Source organism: Platalea leucorodia, assembly GCF_965183815.1.
Source record: "Platalea leucorodia genome assembly, chromosome: 10".
Taxonomy (NCBI): domain Eukaryota; kingdom Metazoa; phylum Chordata; class Aves; order Pelecaniformes; family Threskiornithidae; genus Platalea; species Platalea leucorodia.
Window position 1 is genome coordinate 16,355,544 of NC_138832.1, and position 13,876 is coordinate 16,369,419.

The 13,876-nt window shown below is 38.2% G+C and overlaps 1 protein-coding gene across 10 annotated transcripts in view; it reads left to right on the forward strand.

Moving 5' to 3' along the window:
• The window catches only part of MTM1 (myotubularin 1), a 46,594-nt gene that overhangs the window by 1,348 nt on the left and 31,370 nt on the right, over nt 1-13,876 (forward strand). For 8 of the 10 annotated variants that reach the window (XR_014229354.1, XR_014229355.1, XM_082323285.1 and 5 more), the window contains exons 2-4: nt 732-887; nt 11,301-11,372; nt 12,355-12,427. Coding sequence is in view for 7 of the 10 variants with exons in the window: in XM_082323285.1 (XP_082179411.1) it covers nt 11,310-11,372; nt 12,355-12,427 (136 nt within the window). In the remaining 3 variants the exon portion in view is untranslated. Of the gene's footprint in view, nt 1-731; nt 888-11,300; nt 11,373-12,353; nt 12,428-13,876 lie in introns of those variants that run through there. The other 2 variants (XM_082323287.1, XM_082323291.1) reach the window with 2 other exon arrangements.

Here is a 13,876-nt window from a genome sequence, read left to right on the forward strand (position 1 = left end):
TTAAAGAAGTTAGGTTGTACAGTTACTGACAAAGCTGGTAAGTGCAACGAGCCTTAACACAGAACTTCTGGTGCTGTACATAGCTTCATTGTGTGGCAAATGTCACAAGAAATGAGATATAGAGGCATTATTGAAATGCAGAATTTTCCCTTTTTGCACTGTGTATCATTCTATGTTTGGTCAGAAGGAAACTTCCAAAAGACGCGCTTGCTGAAGAGATGGGCTTGTACCATCATTGAGGTGGAGCAAACTCTAGTGTTAATGTATTTCTCATACATAGAGTTACAGCGTTAACTAACAGTAGTTAATTTAGAATGCAAGACTAATTTAATGAGAAGTAACTGTAAATCTTTCATATTCTGTTTGTTTGTTGGGAAGGGATGAGAGAGGAAGTGCTTAACTGTGTGCAGAAAGATGCCCAAATATGTATGGGGAACATAAGCATGGTTACAAGTCTGCATAAGATTCACACATTAGGAACATTTCAAAACCTTATCTTAAAGTTTTAGAAGAGAAAGTTCTTCTCAGTTCTTGCTACTTGATGCCAAACCTCCTGACACAAGAAAAAACATAAGAAGAACTAGTACTGTTTGTTTCCTTTCTCCAGAATGTTTTTAGTAACAACTGTTCTGAGGGTTTGCTTCCTTTCTGAAGTTTTTAAAAAAGTAATGTCAATTGAAATATTCTGGCAGTGCTTAACAATGTCTTCCTACCTGTTCCATTCCTGTCAGGGGCCAGCTGCAGCACAAAAGTCAAATGTTGTTTGAAAATTGAAGGAATGAACACACTGTTGTCCTCTCATCTCACACTGAAGTGGACGTCTCTATATTTTCTACAACTGAAATGACTTATTAAACCTGGAGGCTTCTGAGCAAGAGAAAACAAAAGTAAGCGTTTTCAAGTAGACTGGGTTACCCTTTTGTGTAAGATGGGGTATGTGTTTTTCAACAAAATCTAAGTAATTGGTACGTAATCTGTTTGCTGGGTTGTTGCATATAATGAATGGAAGGGATGTGTGCTCGAGACTGTGTGATGCGGCTGGACCCATTAATGCATAACACACATAGGCAGATGTGGAATACGGAAGTATCAAACTTTCTGTGCCCGGCAAAGTACCTGCCTGTTACTTGAAAGAGAGCACACGCAGAAGAATGGTGCTGCCCCATGAATGTCTTAAGCAGGATGATCCCAATCTCCCCTGTCTTGGGGACTGAAGCAAAGAACGGTTTGTGGATGACTTCATCGTAGTCCTTAGTCTACTTTTTTTTTTTAAACGGAGACAAACTCAGAATGGCACTTTCTCCATGGTATTATGTGTATTTAGAGAAGCAATTTGTGTAGTGGAAGAAGGAACTAAACACAGCAGATGAAAGAGGATGAGTCTGATGCATCAGTTGTACGCGTTCTCAAAGGAAAGTTGGAGGAAAGCCTGAGTGGGGGATGTCATTTTAACCATTATGGTGTCATTTTTTTTATACAGTATATCATTATATAACAGATACAATTTCCATTTCTCTTGTGGAATCATCAGTTAAATCTTTAGCAACAGAACTACAGTGGCCTAAGGGGATATCTTTCAAGAAGAATGAGCAGAGAGCAACTGAAGGCTTTCTTAATAGAAAACTTTGAAGCTGTATTTGCTATCCCATAGGCTTTCCTGTCAACCGCATCAGCTTTTGACAATGCGGGAGGTATACATTCCCTGCGGGGAATGCAGAGTAGAGAAAATAGACTGGGTGGGTTTAGAAAGCCACGGATCAGCCTTCAGGCATAGGTTTCCTACAGATGTAATGCTGATTCTAGAGGTAATGTGACAAATGGTTCCTAAAAAAACCCACTCACTTCTGTCATGCCATCTAATCTAGCTAGATTTAACAGCTACTTGCTGTACAGGGCTACATGCATAGAGGGAAAACTACTTTCTTTGATCCACTCACATGACTGAACTTCCACTTTAAAACTCAGATACCAGAGTAAATATTAAGAAAAAGTCGGGGAAAAAAGGCAATCATGGCAAGAGAAAGATACTATGCATAGAACAAAGACAGGAAAAGCCATAAGTGAGTACAAGTGGACAAAAATAATTGTTAGCATAAATTACAATGAATAGACCTCTGCCAATTGCTAGAAAACAGGCCAAATAATTATATTTATTACCACTGAAGTAGGGTGCTGCTTTCCCTTGTTACTGTGATATAAAGCATGAGAAATATCTAACTAGCAGATCAGAGTCCATCAGCAGGTAAGTTACTTAGTGTCCATGCTGGCACAAGTCCTTCTGTATCATCTCTCTTTAAGAGAATTACAGGCTCTCTGACACAAGAAAGCTTGCCAGGATAAAAGCCAGGGATATCACCCTAAGCTACATCTTCAATGTAATTTGAAAGAAGGAAGCAATTGGGTTGATAATTAGAAAAGTAATGTTAAAACTTTTATGTTAGGTCTTGTTGGAAGTTGTGATTTACTTTGAAAATAGGGTGGGAGTCAAATTCCATAAGAAGTTAAGACAGGAAAAGAAAACCTTCAAATGGAAACAGGAGAAATATCAATCAAGACAGAACTGAAGACTTTTTTTTCTCCCTCCAGCTATTATTTATTCAGTACCTGGCTTTCACATACAAGCGACAAGATTTTTTTTTTTTTTTAAAGAAACATATACACAGAAGTGCATAAGATCTGGTGGCACTGAGAAAATATTTGCCAAGCTTTCTGCCAAGCTGTTGCTATTTGCTGCCATTTGTAGAACTTCACTGTCAGGATATTATTTTTTGTTAGTGCAAGGTTTTCCTTCTAGTATCTTCAAAACTACCTGGTATAGTGAGCCTATAAAATAGGAGTGGGGCAGGCAACTGGTGCACTTCTAATTTGTTTGCTGAATTAGCAGTCACTTGACTGTTGCGAACTCTTGTTCATTTGCACTTGTTCATATCGAGTCCTTTGGGGACAATGACTTACCCTTTCAAATACAGGGCACATTAGGGAACAAGAGAACTCTTTTTCAGGGAGAGGGAGTGTTTCTGGTTCTTCACAAACAGATTTGGCAGTCTGTTGAGTGGTGCAGCTTGCCGTTCACAGTTTAGCAGAGAATTGGCAACATGAGGGATTCTGGAGTGCATTTTTCTTAAAGACAGGAAGCCTGCTGGAGAATTGGCGTTTAGCAAACAGGTAGCTCCAGGTTGCAAGTGTTTTTTTTTTTTTTTTTTTTTTAAGTGATACTTTTTTTGTAGGATACAGAATTTTTTTATAATACATAACTGATGAATCTGATTAACTGACTTAGAAACTTCAGTGCAGAAGGGCAAAGACTAGTATGCATTCTACATGCACAATATCCCATTGAGGTTTGTACTGCTGGCATGCTTTTTGTGTTCTGGTTATGGGTTGAATTGAGAAGGCTTTCAAAGAGACTTGAAAAATCATATGGTTTCCCTGGAAAATGTAGATTTAGTAAGTACATGCGAATGGGGAATATCACTTAGACATTAAGGGAGAAGACCCACTAGTGGCATAATCCAGTCTCAGATCAGTAGAATCATGAGGATCTACTTGAGGAAAGGTAAGGGCTGCAGACTCCATTACTAAGAGGTTACACTTGAAAGGATTTTACACCCTGTAACTGTGATGGTAAAGAAGAAATAGGAGATTCCGTGATCTAGCAATCCATGTTGACTCCAAAGATCCACTCTGGAATAGGTGCAGGTAGAAGTTATGACTTGACATGCAAAGGTGGTTTGTTGGTGTACATCATAGGTACAATTTGCCCTTGAACTCTGATGCTAAGAAATCGTAAGTGCTCTCTTAAGTGGTTTAATAGAGCTTCTTCCTTTTCCTGTTTAAATGATACTTGCATCTCACAGGTAAATCAGTTTTCCTTTCTTTCTGTTTGCCATCAGTTGCATAACAAGTGACAGGTAATTGCAACTGGCCACAAGTAAATACGTGTAACTATGATGTCTGAATTGGCATTGCTCTAGGCATGTTTTTGATGTCAGTATTGTATGACTTTTAAATGTTAAAATCTGTTTTTTAGTTAAGTAGTCAAAATGCATCAGGCCAGAGAGCATGAGCGACATCATTATGATTAAAGATCAGAGGGCTGGAACAGCTCTCCTGTGCCGAAGGGCTGAAAGAGCTGGGGTTGTTCAGCCTGGAGAAGAGAAGGCTGCGGGGAGACCTTACTGCAGCCTTTCAGTACTTAAAGGGGGATTGTAAGAAAGATGGGGACAGACTTTCTAGCAGGGCCTGTTGCAATAGGGCAAGGGGTAATGGTTTTAAACTAAAAGAGGGTAGATTCAGACTAGATATAGGGAAGAAATTTTTTACAGTGAGGGTGGTGAAACACTGGAACGGGTTGCCCAGAGAGGTGGTAGGTGCCCCATCCCTAGAAACATTCAAGGTCAGCTTGGACAGGGCTCTGAGCAACCTGATCTGGTTGAAGATGTCCCTGCTCATTGCCAGGGGGATGGACCCGATGACCTTTAAAGGTCCCTTCCAACCCAAACTGTTCTATGATTCTATGATTATTTTTAAAAAATAGTTTTGCTTCTAAAAACCCCCTGCATTGGTATCTTTCAATGTTGCAGGAAGTTTTTATGGAGTTTTTATTTCCTTTGGAAATATAAGCAAGTATTTCTGTGGTGTGGATTTTCTATGGGTTTGGTTTTTGGGTTTGGGTTTTTTTTTTGTTGTTGTTTTTTAACTCTATTTGTTTGAAACTGGAATGCTCTGCCTTATGCTACTTGTGGGGTTGGTTTGTTTGTTTGTTTTGTAGCTTTGTTAAACTTTGGAGACTTCTGCTACCTTATTTTTGTGTCCGTTATTGCATATAGTTCCTTTGTGCTAAAATATAATTGGTTAAATGAGTGTGAAAGAGATGTATTTATTTCTGTGGGCTTGATTAGTTTGTTGTGGTACTTTGGTCTGACTGTGTTTCTTTTTGGTTGTTCGGTGCTATTTGGTTAGGGACAGCTGACATCTGGAAAACTGCCTTCATTGCTGTAGATCTTTCCTGTGACTTGTTTTGTATCCCTGTATATCTTTAATTCTAAAATTTTATTAACCTTTACTGACATGAATGACTACTCTTGACTTCATTAGATTAAATGCTCACTTACTAGTGTTAAAGATGCTGATGCTTATTTCAGTGACTCTGGTATGGTAACCTAGATGCTGTTTTTGGCTTGACCCTTCAGGACTGTTGCTTTTCCATATTTTTTTTAAAGGATTTATGTTCCTTTCTGCTTAATACTTAGAGTGAAATACTTTTTTTTTTTTTTTTTTTCCTTTGCTTCTCCCTTCATGGTTGTCTTAGCTTAATTTTGCTACTGTCTTAGAAATTCCTAGAGTTCTGCTCCATTCTATATGTTATTTCTGAAAACCTATGTATTATGTGTTATCTCTTCTGTGCAGTTGTGGTGTTGACAGATGCGGTTTTGTTTTTAGGAGTTTGTATTTTATGCTTTTAATTTTATTATGGGAAACACAGGGCGGTATATCCATACTGGCTCTGTAGGTTGCTACTGTACCAAATAAAACTCTACATTCTTTATGTAATGCCAGCATACCTTGTCATTATAAACCTACTTTTCATTTTTTGCATCTTCTGTTTAAATGAGGGTGCAAGCAGCTTTTTCTGTCTACCTGCACTAACTTACACTTACCACTCGAACACAGTGAAAATTTGTTTACTAATATGATACTATTTTTCTTCTCCTTGAAATATTTCCTTATTTGGTATCAGGTCTAACGATGAAAATAACTTCACTTTTATCTAGACTGGCAGATGCCTTGCAGATCTTAAATGATTAATCCAATGCACTGATTGCTTTCAAGTGTCCTATAATTGTCCAATTGTAACTCTTTTTAGAAGTGCTCTGATTGTTTTCTGAATTACTATGACAGCAAACGAAGGGGCTTAGTAAATTTTGTAACTATTTTCAGGAGAGGTGTTGGAGATGCACAGGCTGTTTTCATTCTTGCACAAATCATTATCTGGAGCAGGATTACGAGAACTTTGGCATTATCCTGTGTCGTGGTTACTGATGTGTGACAGAAATCGGAATGCTTCTAGAAAGTGTTCAGTCAAACTTTTTGTTGTTCATTTTTACCGTATTGATAAATCTGGTTCTGGTAAAAGCAAATAATTCTCATGCTTATCCTGTTGCCCTTACATTTTTATACACACACACAAAATAACTGTTTCAACTATAATAATATGTCACTAATGTTTTTTCATCATGTTTACCTCTTACTCAGTATGTTCTGTAGGTGTCTTCTGTGTATGGTAACTTAGCAGTTTAATTTCCTTAATCCTTCCAGATTAACATATTGAACATTATAGACTATACGAAGTTAAAAACTTCATTTTACGTTAAGTGTTGTCGAAATTGTTATTGCTCCAAGTGATTGATATAGGCAAATTTGAAAGCGTTTTTTTCCAAAGTTTTAATCCAGTGATGGAGGATCAAAAATATTATATATTTGGAAAGCGGTGCTCATAATTTACTTGATGCGGTTTACTTGATCTTGTATGTTTGTGGTAGTAATCCTTTGGTAGATGCAGATTATGTTGTGCTTGGGCACAAACTAGTTCTTTATACATGTAAATGCATGTAATCTCAACATGGCTTATAAGAGTCTTGGTGGTCTTTCCAAGCTGCACTGCACCCATCCTCTAACCTGCTGGCAGTGAAGAACCTTAAGGAAAGAGTAGCTGGTCATTTTATGTTTCTTAACCCTCAAAAGCTTATTTACGTGTTTTAAAGTTTATTTACATTTTCTTGTGGGCATATGCTTGTGTCTGTCAGCATTTATTCATAAAGAGCCAATAGGATTCTTGAATTGACTTCTTAAAATCTGGCCTTCAGCGCCTACCCTTTCAAATGTTGTTGTGCCTCCATTCCCATGAATCCTAGGAAGCACAAGTATAAATATCATCTTTAATGAAAATACAGATCCTAAGTAGTTTAATTGTTACTGTAAGATTATTGGAGCCTACATTTCTTGGTAGTGTTACTATATTAAGTTCTGGTAACTTTAACAAAGCTTTGTTTATTAGTTCAAGTTAAATCCAGTAAAATTGCTTTGTCTCCTTGCTATTCTAGGTTCAGGGAAGAATGTTGAACTGTTTGTAACAGCAGAACATAATAAACAAAGTTGTCTGATTTGTTTTAAATTTGCAGAGTAATTGTACTTCTGTTCGGCTGCTGACAAGTGTGAGGTTTGTATGGTTTTCAGTTTTTGTGCAAGTATAGAAGTACATATGGGGGATGCTGGGGAATAAAATGTGTTTGCAGTGGAAAACTACTTGCAAGGTTTTTCCCCGTGTGGAAGGACTACTGCTGCTTTGTGATAATGAGAAAGTTGTAGCTATTTTAAGACCATGATGGAGTATGTTTTTGAATTGTTCATGGCAATATTACTTTGGGGGGTTGCCAGAAGCTGCTTCTACAATTTGACAGAAAAAGAAATAATATTATAAAAGGAAATATTTCATGTTCATTTTACATGTTTTTGAAAACTTCTTTGCTCTTTTGACATAGAGGAGTCCACTTCTTTAAGGGTGTGTTCTTGTTTGATGGGTACTTTTAAATGAGAACTTTATCTTGTCTGTTGCCTGAAGATCACAGAAGCATAGAGAATTCAGATTGGAGGGGACTTCAGGAGGCCTCTAGTTCAACTCCTTGCTCAAAGCAGGATCAGACCCAGTTGCTCAAAGCTTTATTCAGTTGGGTCTTAAAAACCTCTGAGGATGGAGACTGCAGCCGTCCTGGGCCCTGTTCTCATTGCCGGACTGCCCTTATGGTGCAAAAGTAGTTTGTTTGTTTTTTTTTTTTTTTTTTTTTTTTTTTTTCTTTCCTTAAATCAAGCTGGAATCTAGTGCGTTTTGGTTTTTTGGTTTCTGTTGTGTCTTGTCCTCTCATCACTCACCATTTTGAGAACCCTGGCTCTATCTTCTCGGTAACCACCTCAAAGGCACTGGTGGGCAACTGTGAGGTCCCACTGAAGCTGTCTCTTCTTCAAGCTGAACGATTCCCAGCTCCCTCAGCCTCTCATTATGGGCAGGCGCTCCAGGACCTGGTCCTCTTGGTCACCCTCTGCTGAACTCGCTGCAGTTTATCAATGCCTGTCTTGTACTGGGGTCCAGAAGTGGACGCTGTTCTAAATGCTGTCTAATGGGTGTTCTATAATGTAAAGTTTAATTACTTGACCACAGTTTACTTAGAGAAATCAGGGAAATGTGGGTGGTCTATAAATGTGCTTATTAGTATTTGGGTTTTTAAAGTGTGATTGGATTTCAAAGCAAAATTTAGGTAGCATTAAAAGAATTCTTCCACTTTATATACTGATGAAATAACTTGCATTAATTTTTAAAAAATCTGATAGATAACAACCTTACCTTCAATACATATTTATTCAACTTAATTAGCTCTGAATAAGTCTAATTTGCATCATTAACGTGTTGGAAATGAAACAGAGCAGTTGGTTATAATTCTATAATGAAATATTCTATAGAAATTGAAGTCAGTGAGTGCATTCATTCTCACTGTAAAGTATGTTTTAAGAAATCAGTGTCATGGAGAGTTGGGGGAATTTTACTCGAAGTAAACTTACATACACAGAAGCACGCACACAAAGGTCTGCTGCAAGAGCTGCACAGGTATCTTGTTTGAAGTGGCCTGGTGGGGTGGCAGTGTGGAGGGGAGGCGAGCTGCGTTCTGCTGTATCGTCGGGTTCTACAAAGAAATTTTTCTGAGGCTCTGAAAGGGTCTCTGCTCATTCCTTTTAATTTACACTGAGGCTTGGAAAAGTTATAGTCAGTGTTCTGGAGTCAGATGATTATTTCAGAATTGTAACTCACCTCGTGTAATGCTACAGTTCAGCCAAAACTTAGTGAATGTGCAATAAGGGAGGAAATAATAGAGAAAGCAAAGGAGGAAACAGAAGGCTTTTAAAACACTTCATACTGTTCCCTGAGAGAGCAGCAGCAGTACGCTGCGATTGGAGGTGCTATTGAAAGGCATGAGGAATGTCCAAACGAGCTTTTGTTCTCATGAGCTTGGGCAGTGGGTTGGCACTGAGGTGAGTGTCCAGGATCCTGGGTGGGCTCGTGTGACCTCTGCTGAAGCTTGTCTTTCTGTGGCTTCGCTGGCGGAGTGGCTGCGGTTGCACGATCAACAGCTAGCTTGGGTGTGCCTGTACCTGCTGCAGTCAAAATTTCCGTTTTGCAGCGCAAATCTATTCAGGGTTGCCACATCTTTTAAAAGTCACTTTTCTAGGGCTTGCTTATGCTCACTTGTCTCTCATGGTTGGTGCAGCCTTAATTTAAATTTATGTGAGCTCTAGTTAAAACCACTCTGTATGCTGACATAGAAAAATTGGGGCTGCTGTGCCTTTGTCTCTTTGTCTCACCTGGCATTTCTCACTTAAAATACGAACAAACCCCACTTCATATGGAAAACATTTTCAAACAAGGTTCTGAGTAAATATACCTTTTACCTTCATAAGTATCCAGTTATTAGAAAACTTAAGCTCCTATAAATTAAGGAAAGTCATCTGAACAAATATTGGATGTTCACAAGTTAACATAGCAATATAGAAAAAGTTAAATCTCTGTTAGGTTTTATAGTATGTAAGATATTGCAAGGAAGGAAAACTGTGAAAATATCTTCTCTTAATCTTCTGATTTTATAGTCAAAACATTAGTCTCCAGTGTTGCAATAGTTTTTCTGTGGAGGGTAGTTTGCCAGAAAAATGATACAATGTTGATTGCTAATAGCTTTGCATTTCAATTGTTGGCATGGCACTAAAATTAGTTCAGGACCCCTCTGTTTCAGTGCTTGGTGAAAGCTGACTGCCGGAGCCCCAGAAGGATGTCATACTTTGGTGTGACAGGGCCGCGCAGGCTCTGCAGCGTTCAAAAGCATTTTTCTTCATTTTTCAACTTGAAGTGGGTTCCTTTTTTTTTTTGTGTGGAGGGGTGTGGTTTTTATACAGTGATAAACTATATCACTGAATATTAGAGTTTTAAACACAGCATCAGGTTTCCGATGTTTTCTTTGTGAGATATGGAAGACGTGGGCACTGCAAGGAGGTAACAAACCTGTAGAACTTCAGGTTGTGGTTTTTCCACCTTCTTCCCGCACAGAGACATCCCTGTGGTGTTACAGGAACTTCAAAGCATCTCGGATCTTGAAGGCTGATCCGTCGCTTGTGTAGGACTGTTGCAGTGTCACTGTGAGCCCACTGTTACGCAGCAGCACGGGCTGATTTGTCATGGTGCAGAGAGACCTGTGCAAACTTTTACCAGTGTTGAGAGGGGAGAGAAAGTGCTTAGTTAAGGCTGCAATGTTTCATTTATGGAATGGAAACAAAAATTGTGTGGTCTGTAACCACCATTCTTCCCCCCCCCCCCCCCCCACAAATAAACAAAGAAAAACTCCTCAAGATTGCTGTCCGATGTCCTGTCGGATGGATGAAGGGCGTGTGACTAGTGAAAGGGAAGTGTAATTTGGTACGAAGTTACTGTTTGGAGTAACTTTAAGTATGAGCGTTTTCCCAGTGTTGGTGCCAGAGATCCCTTGTGCAGTGTCACGAAATGATTAAGACGATGAATCCTGCATCATGTGATTCTATCTTTAATCAATACCATTTAAAAAAAAAAAAGAAAATCCTTTTCCTTTAAACATATCAAGGCTATTCAGACCAGAAGGCTGGACACTCCCCCTTCTGGTGTGCTAGCTGAAGTTTCAGTTTAGGAAATGGGGAATTGTTTTTCAATGTAGAAGTACTGTGGAACTCCTGCTTTTTTTTTTTTTTTTTTTTAACTTGAAACACTTGAGTCTATTGACATGCTTGTGATTTCAAGAGCTGTGCAATAATTTTATAGTTTGTTCCTGTTTTCCTGAATGAAAAGTCTTAATACAAATGCTCCAAGTACATTGCATTTCCAAGTATGTGTATCCTGTTGCTTAAAACAAGCACTCTAATGTCTGTTGACTGAACTAATAATAGTATTCAAACAACTAAATTCCAAAATACAGCTTGAGTCAGAACATTCCTTATAATAAGAACCAATCCCAGAGCTAGTAATGAATTTCTTGTTAGATTTGGATGCTTTTAAATAGTGGCATTCAATTACAAGGCATTGTGTAATTTTTTAAAATTAACAGTAACTTGCAAAACGTTCTTGGAAGCTCTTGATGTCTACCTGTGGACCTCCAAAGTCTAAAATCTCTCCTGTAAATAGTATGTAGTCCAGGAGGATGTTTAAGTCTCCAATTTTTGTGCTTTCTCATCAGATACCCGGTATGGCCTCATCATCAACACCTAAATATAATTCAAACTCCTTGGAGAGTTCCTCAAGTAAAAGGGTGAGTGTAACTTTTTTCATGTTCTTTACATCAAAGGTCCCAGAGATCATTATCATGCATATTTGGGTAGAAAAATGAGCATTTGAATGACTTTTTTCATGAATGTATATACTTATTTTTATTGCTAAAATTCTAATGCGGTTAACTGAGTTGATTTAAATATCTTTCAGAGTGGATGGGCGAAATATTCTCTGTATCACAAGTTATGAGAGCCTCCTTAAAATCAATTCTACTATACTTAGTCTTATCCTTGCTTTCTACATTGAAATATTCTATGGCGTTCTTGAAAATTTTTGGTGCTGTAGAAAGATTCTGTACTGCAATTGATAAGTTATACCTAGTTATGTTTGGCTGGCTCAGTTTTAAAATGTTCACCTGTAGTGGTAAATACATTAAAGCAATCTAAATGGCATTCCCCTCTGCTTTTTGATTCTGCGTGGCTGAAGAAAATGTATCCTGTATGCAAGAAAACAAAAACTAAGGTTTTATTTAGCTTTTTAAACATTTCTTCAAAAACAAAGATTATTTTCTATTAATCTTTCTTAAAAGCTACTGAACATGGGAAAGTCACAAATGAGTAGACTGTGTGTAACATTTGTGAGTGTGTTGCTTAAGTGATTTCAGTTATTTGTTCTTCCAAGCCCAGCATACTTGGAAAATCAAATGCACAAAACTTTCAGAGAACTTACAGTATAGAAATTTAATTCCAATTTAATGCAAGTATGGTTAACTATTCTTTTAGAAGGAGAAAGACTAAAACATACTTGTGTTTCAGACCTGCTCAACCTTTAAATGTTTAATAGTTACAGTTTAGGATAGTGGTGTGTGTTCCTGTTTTGGTTCAGTCTGTCAGTTTCTACCCTGGAAAAACCTGTTCTTTCCCATGCAGAAATTACCTTTAAGATTTTTTTTTTTTTTTAATCTGGAACTTGAAGGAATTGTAAATAAAATATGATGTGCTGTTGTACTTCTCTTTCTTTAGACTCTAAAAGATGGAACTAACTGGGAACAAAATGAAGAAATACCTCGTCTGCCAGGAGAGACTAGAGTTACAGGTATGAATCTACAGAGCTGCCTAACGCGGTGTATGTTTAGGATTCTGGCATATACATGTATCTTACTGGATTTTTTCATAATTTGGACTGGTTTGGGCTGGGGGCAGGGGTAAGTCATGCTAAAATGTTATGAATTTTTGTAAGGAATTGCAGTAGGGACTCTTTATCATATGACAAATAACTTTTTAAGTCTTTTAAATCTTGGTTTCCACACATGGCAGATCCTCCGATACAAAGAAATTGCAAGTCAAGGTGTGCCATAATTGTATCTACAGACTAAGTATCAGGTGTCTAATGACGAGAGCCCCTCCAAGCTTTCCAAAGTCAAGAGAATTCTACATACCAACCACTGTGTATTGATGTCTTGTACAGTAGTGTGGAACCTTAGCCCAAACTGTGACTGCCCTAAGTACAGTCTCATGCTTCCCTGACACAACATGGCATGCACGTAGCTACTATGCACTTGTTAGCTTTTGCATGCAGTAACGTTGTAGCATAAGGAAGATTAATATATTGTGTACGGTGGTTTCTTACTTGGTGGAGGCTCTTTCTGGAGTGGAGCCTTCCACTCATGGAAGTTTGTGTTGAGGTATCAGAATGCAACTGGAAGTGGCCTGTCTTTTTACTTGTGAAGCTTCTCCTTCCCCCTGCCCAAGGATTTGTTAGCTGGGTTTGTAAACAAGATTGGCTGAGGTAAAACCAAAGTGGTGGTTCAGAGGAAGTAGTTACATTTTTAACGAGGAAAGTTGTGGGGAAGGCATGAGGGAGAAGGTGTGGGACTAAGATGAATGTTTGATATGATCCTTATGAAAATTGTCTGTACTTCGGGGCAGCATGCTGGAAGGAGGGTTCTTGTTGTGGAAGGCAGATCAATAGATTGGGCTAAAGAAATGAGTGGATGGGGAGAAATAGGTAGTTTGTAGTGCTTCACTTAAGTTGTTAATGGCATTGCTTCAGTTAAATCTTTCTTTTTTGAGTAGTATGTGTTAGTACTCGTTTTGTTAACTGTCCTTGCTGAAACACTGCTGATGGCCCTGCTGTATTTGATTGCCTGAAATTGAAATGTAATGTTTCTCTTCAGGATGTGAGTTCCCTAAGCACTTTACAACTTGAACTACGTACTTCAATGCAGAATTAGTTACAAAGCACTGAAAGATGTAGTAGTATAAACAGAAGAATGTATTTGTTCTGGGATAGTGAATAGACCGGTTCAGTAATCACAGAAAGGACTTAAATCTACTCGCTGTTCTATGTCCTGCCCTCTCCCACGTAGTGCTGAGAAAGAGAAGAACACAAATGTAACTAGGGAAGGCTACTGAAATCTGCTGATTTAATTTGGGCAAGTTTAGTATATGAAGCTTTCACATTCACAAATTTCAGATTCAAAATTCAGATTTATTACTTATTAAATTCATTCATCTCTCAGAGTGGCTCTTAGGAGTGCAGCTC